Source organism: Canis lupus, chromosome 1 (assembly GCF_011100685.1).
Source record: "Canis lupus familiaris isolate Mischka breed German Shepherd chromosome 1, alternate assembly UU_Cfam_GSD_1.0, whole genome shotgun sequence".
NCBI lineage: Eukaryota > Metazoa > Chordata > Mammalia > Carnivora > Canidae > Canis > Canis lupus.
The window spans coordinates 105,035,051-105,040,129 of record NC_049222.1 but is presented as its reverse complement, the minus strand read 5'-3'; the positions used below and the strand labels follow the sequence as shown (position 1 = coordinate 105,040,129).

The 5,079-nt window shown below is 39.9% G+C and overlaps 2 protein-coding genes and 1 long non-coding RNA gene across 3 annotated transcripts; 1 reads left to right on the top strand and 2 right to left on the bottom strand.

Moving 5' to 3' along the window:
- Positions 1–557: 557 nt before the first annotated feature.
- Positions 558–2,010, top strand: LOC119870934. The gene is made up of 2 exons (XR_005354496.1): positions 558–611; positions 1,570–2,010. It is a non-coding gene; the product is annotated as an uncharacterized LOC119870934 (long non-coding RNA).
- Positions 2,011–2,697: 687 nt separating this feature from the next.
- On the bottom strand, positions 2,698–4,153 carry LOC119875918 (zinc finger protein 501-like). Its single transcript, XM_038525534.1, is given in 3 exon segments — positions 2,698–3,016; positions 3,018–3,627; positions 3,630–4,153. Coding segments are annotated over 3 exon segments (1,308 nt in total). The 5' UTR covers positions 4,009–4,153.
- Positions 4,063–4,415, bottom strand: LOC119870929 (NADH dehydrogenase [ubiquinone] 1 alpha subcomplex subunit 3-like). Its single transcript, XM_038527996.1, has one exon. It carries the CDS (start codon positions 4,372–4,374, stop codon positions 4,132–4,134), a length of 243 nt encoding a protein of 80 aa, XP_038383924.1. The 5' UTR covers positions 4,375–4,415; the 3' UTR covers positions 4,063–4,131.
- Between the last annotated feature and the right edge of the window lie 664 nt (positions 4,416–5,079).

The window sequence follows — 5,079 nt, the reverse complement described above, 5'->3', positions numbered from 1 at the left end:
TATTTAAACTATCCACAAAGTTTTTTAGTTTTAATGAATGGAGAATGATATTCTGAAAACTTATTTCATGGTAACTTAATGTTATAACCATGAACAGCATCTCCATTTAGATCTTCTTCATATATTCTAAATCATGTTGTTGTTCATTTCAATGGGAAATGAGGTCTGCATGAGCCCCACCTAAGGAAGAAGGGCATCTCATCTTTGATGCAGCAACAGTCAGCCATATAATTTCATATACCAACTAGGCATCCGTGAATTTTCTAAAAAAAAAAAAATGCATTAATATGACTAGTCACCAATCTCACATACGGTCGGTGTAAAACAAGCACATTGAAATGATACCTTTGCAAAAATCCATCCCTTGTATCTTTTGAAGCATAATACATCATTTTCATGTTTAACTTTGTATTATTCCTTGTAAGTATTTTTTGAAAAAGATTTATTTATTTATTTAATCAGAGAGAGCGAGCAAGAGGCAGAGACCCAGGCAGAGGAAGAAGCAGGCTCCATGCAGGAAGCCTGACGTGGAACTCAATACCGGATCTCCAGGATCACACCCCAGGCTGCAGGCTACGCTAAACCGCTATTCCACCGGGACTGCCCTACTTGTAAGTATTTGATATAGAGTACTGTCTAAAAAGGGTAACTGATATACTGCTTTGTATTGATTTGTGACATTTATTGACATTTGATGTTCAATAAGTACATTTCTAAATATTTATGTCTTTCAACTTACTTTCCTTTCTGTAATCTCTGATGTTTTCTAAAGTCTATATAGAAAAACAAGGTCTTTCCTCATTCATCTTTTTGTAGGTTTTGAATCTAGTATGCATTTTGGGATACTGATTCAGGACTGAATTCCAGTTAAAGGAACTGCAACTTTTACACTTTATGGTTTCTCTTCTGTATGATAGCTATGATGCTGAGTAAGTCTAGAGGTTTATCTAGATGCAATGATCTTGTAATGATTTTCCTAAGATGGTAAGGCTTGAGTACTGGTTAGTGGGCTTGCCAAATCTTTCGTATTTGTAAAATCCTCTCCACTATATATTTTCTGATCAGGAATCTCGGTTTTCTGTTGTGAAAGGTCTTGCCACATTCTTTACACGTATTTCATTTCTCTGATATGAATTACCTAATGTGGAGTAAGAGTTGAGCAGTACTTACAAATCCTCTCAGAGTTGCTTCTACTGACACTCTTGGTGCTACTTGTGTACTGTCGTTGGGGACCAGGTACCTCTGAGAAGAGGTAGCTAGGAGATGCTGGCACTCTCAATGGCCGAAGGAAAACCCAAATGAGTCAAAACTGAGGGGTGACTGGGGGACAGGCACTGAGGGGAGCACTTCATGGGATGAGCACTGGGTGTTAATGCTATATGTTGGCATCCAATAAAAAAAATAATAAAAAATAAAGATAGAAGTCAAGACTGAGAACAATGATCATATTAATTCCAAGGTGATGGGGCAGGATTGCTTTGTAGTGCACTTAAAGATGAAGAAGCATATACTGCATGTAATAAACTAATGAAAAACTATTGTGAACAATAAGGTTTGTCAATGCAACAGGTTACATGATTGATGGGCATCTGATAAAGGAAAAAGACACACACTTCCACAGCTGGAAACGGAGGAGAAAGATACAACTGATGGGTTCCAGCACCAGACAGGAGGTGTCTACTAGAAAGGGAACCTTCTACGTTACAACTCTGCTCCTCCAGACCAAGAAGGGGTTTCCATTGTTCTTTCACTTTTCTCTTCCCCATTCCTTTATTGGACACTAGATAACTGTGTCTCCACACAAGCATATGGCTTTAAAAAACAAAACAAAACTAAATGGCCAATGGTACAGTTTGATCAACATCAAGAGGAGATAGAATGAGGGGAAAAAGTGGTTCTGTGAAACTAATCTTTTCCATTAATGCTGTGATTATTTAGCTCTTATTGTTACATTCCATGAGTTATTTTGCTCTCACAGTTTGACAACAACAATAAAAGAACATAAAAATCCTTGCATTCCTTGTTAGTGTTGTGCCCTAGATTACGAATCTGAGAAACCACCAAGGAGCCGAGACTGATGCAAACACATGAGGGTTTATTTACAAGCTTGAGCTTGGGTCCAAGTGTACCCGAAACAGTGAGGCAGGGACTTGGACCCCGAGGTGGTTCCAGCTTAGTTTTATGGGCTGGTCTAGGCGTCCTCCAGAAGGGATGGAGGAATTTCTCAAGTTCTGTTTACATTCTGATATGGGGCTTTCAAGGGCATTAAGCTCTGTTCTCATTCTGATATGGGACTTTCTAAGGCGTTAAGCTGTAAGCTGTTTTTTCCAAAACTGAAGTAAGGTAAAGTTCAGCTCTTATTCACAGGGGCCTGACATTGCTGTACTTGGGCTAATGCTAAAGTTAAGGTGGAATGGCCTCATTTACTCAGCCTCCACAGTGACATTGGAGAATTTTTAAGTTTCTCATTTATCATTGCAAAATCAAGGAATATTTTATATAATTTCGTTGTATAAAGTTTTAGATGTAGGACATTCTGTCTTAAGGTAGGGATAAATTGCTCTAAAAGAAAAGAATATTGATCATTTTCCATTCAAGTCAAGTTTCTTGTTGCTTAAAAGAACTTAAACATTCCTTCACAATCCTAAAACTTTGAAGCCTTGCTCTAGTGGGACTTCTTTGATAATGAATAAAGGCTCAACAGTGATTAAAGCCCTCACCACATTCTTTACATTTGTTAAGGTTTTTCTCTAGTGTGAATTCTGTGATGACTAGTAAGGTGTGAGTGCTGGGAAATGCTCGACCACATTCTTTACTTTGGTAAGGCTTCTCTCCAGTATGAAGTCTATGATGTCGAGTAAGACTTGAGTTCTGGTTAAAGGCCTTGCCACATTCCTCACATTTGAAAGGTTTCTCTCCAGTATGAATTCTGTGATGTTGAATACAACTTGCATGAGTGTTAAAGGCCTTGCCACATTCTTTACATTTGTAAGGTTTCTCTCCAGTGTGAATTCTGGATGTTTAGTAAGAGATGAATGACTAGTAAGGTCTTGTCACATTCCTCACATTTGTGACGTATCTTGCCAGTATGAATTCTGTGATGTTGAGTAAGGCTCCAGTGATGTGTGAAGGCCCTGCCACATTCTTTACATTTGTAAGGTTTCTCTCCTGTGTGAATTCTATGATGCTGAGTAAGGGTAGAGCCATGTCTAAAGGCCTTGCCACATTCTGTACATTTGTAAGGTTTCTCTCCAGTGTGAATTCTGTGATGTACAGGAAGATGTGAACGCCTCTGATAGGTCTTATCACATTCCTCACATTCGTGAGGTTTGTCAGTATGAATTCTTTGATGTTGAATAAAGTTCCAGGGCTGTGTAAAGGCCGTGCCACATATTTTACATTTGTGTGGTTTCTCTCCAGTACGAATTCTGTGATGTTGAATAAGACCTGAATGAGTGTAAAAGGCCTTGCCACATTCCCTACATTTGTAAGTTTTCTCTCCAGTGAGAATTTTGTAATGTTGAGTAAGATATGAACACGTCTTAAAGGTCTTGCCACATTCCTCACATTTGTGTTGTTTCTTGCCAAAATGAATTATGTGATGTTGAGTAAGGTTTGAGTCCTTGTAAAAGCCTTGCCACATTCTTCACATTTGTAAAGTTTGTCTCCAGTATGCATTAGCCTATGTCTATTTAGGGATAAGGAGACCTTAAAGGTTTCACCACATTTTTCACATTTGTACAGTTTCTCCCCAGTACGCATTCCATGACATTGAGGTAGTACTGAGTTCAAGTCAAAATCTTTGCCACATTCCTTACAAATGTCACTATTCTCTCCACTATGAACTGTCTTATGTGTACTTAGCCTTGGTGCTTGACAAAACATGTTCCCAGGTTGATTACACCTGAATGGGTTTTTTCCCACATGAATTCTCTGTTGATCATCAACATTGGAGGACTGGTTAAGAGCACTCTCACATTCATTTTTAGGATTCTCTCCTGTATTCATACTACTTTGTGTACTAAGGTTAGAGTTTTGGTTTTTTTTTTTGGTGGGTGGGGGTCACTCTATGCATTTTATTGACTACAGGGAAGGGGCCACCTCCATGTCACCAGAGGTGCTCACAATTTCTTAGGCCACTCCAGACTGGGGCCCTGGGGGTCCTGGGGTGGCTGGGCACGTCGGGCATGTCCCATCATCTCGGAGGGGCACTGGATAGTTGTAGGGTGTGGCCTGGTTGTTCATGGTGGCATATTTGGTGAAGGGACTGAAGATGGGCAGAATCACAGCGAGGCCCCCGATGGTGAAGGACTCGACCAGCACCGGCTCTTTGGCCCAGGCATCCTTGAGGAAGGCGGCGTGTCTCTCGGCCATCTTGGTCTCAGCGTTGGCGGCGGCCTAAGGTTAGAGTTTTGATAAAAGACTTCCCCACATTTACTACCCTCATGATGGTTCCCTAGAAGCTGAGTCCTCACACATCGACTAACATTGGAGCCCTGGTTAAATGTTTTCTCAGATTCACTGCATTGAGCAACTCTGTCTCCATTGAACAGGCTCTGGTAATTTTGTAGGGTCGACTCCTTAGTGAAACACCTCTCAAATGGATCCTGTTTAGCACTTTGTTCTTCATTTTCAAATCTCTGATTTTTAGAAATATTTGACTGAATAATCAATCCAATTCTTTTTTCACAAGGGTTCAAATAATTATTTTCAGCATGGATTGGTAACTTCGCAGATTTTCCAAACTGTCGTCTTTCCCTAAATATATAAGTTTGAACATTTGATTTGAGCTTTTGTTTTCAGAAACACACTGCTTTGTGGAAGTAGCAGACTTAAAAAGGGAGGTTACTGAAAATGTTCTATATCCTTCACCATTTTGGGCAGGGAGATTCTTATTATGCACAGATATCTCAGTATGGTTGTGTCCTTCATGATGCCTTTGATGCCATTCACTCTCTCCATCATTGTCCCAGTCTGTCATGAAGTGTAAATTCTCAATGGCATTATTTTTTAATCTACCCATTGACACTCTTTGGAAAGATGCTTCGACGCTTGGTTTTGACAGCAAGCTCTGGGTGT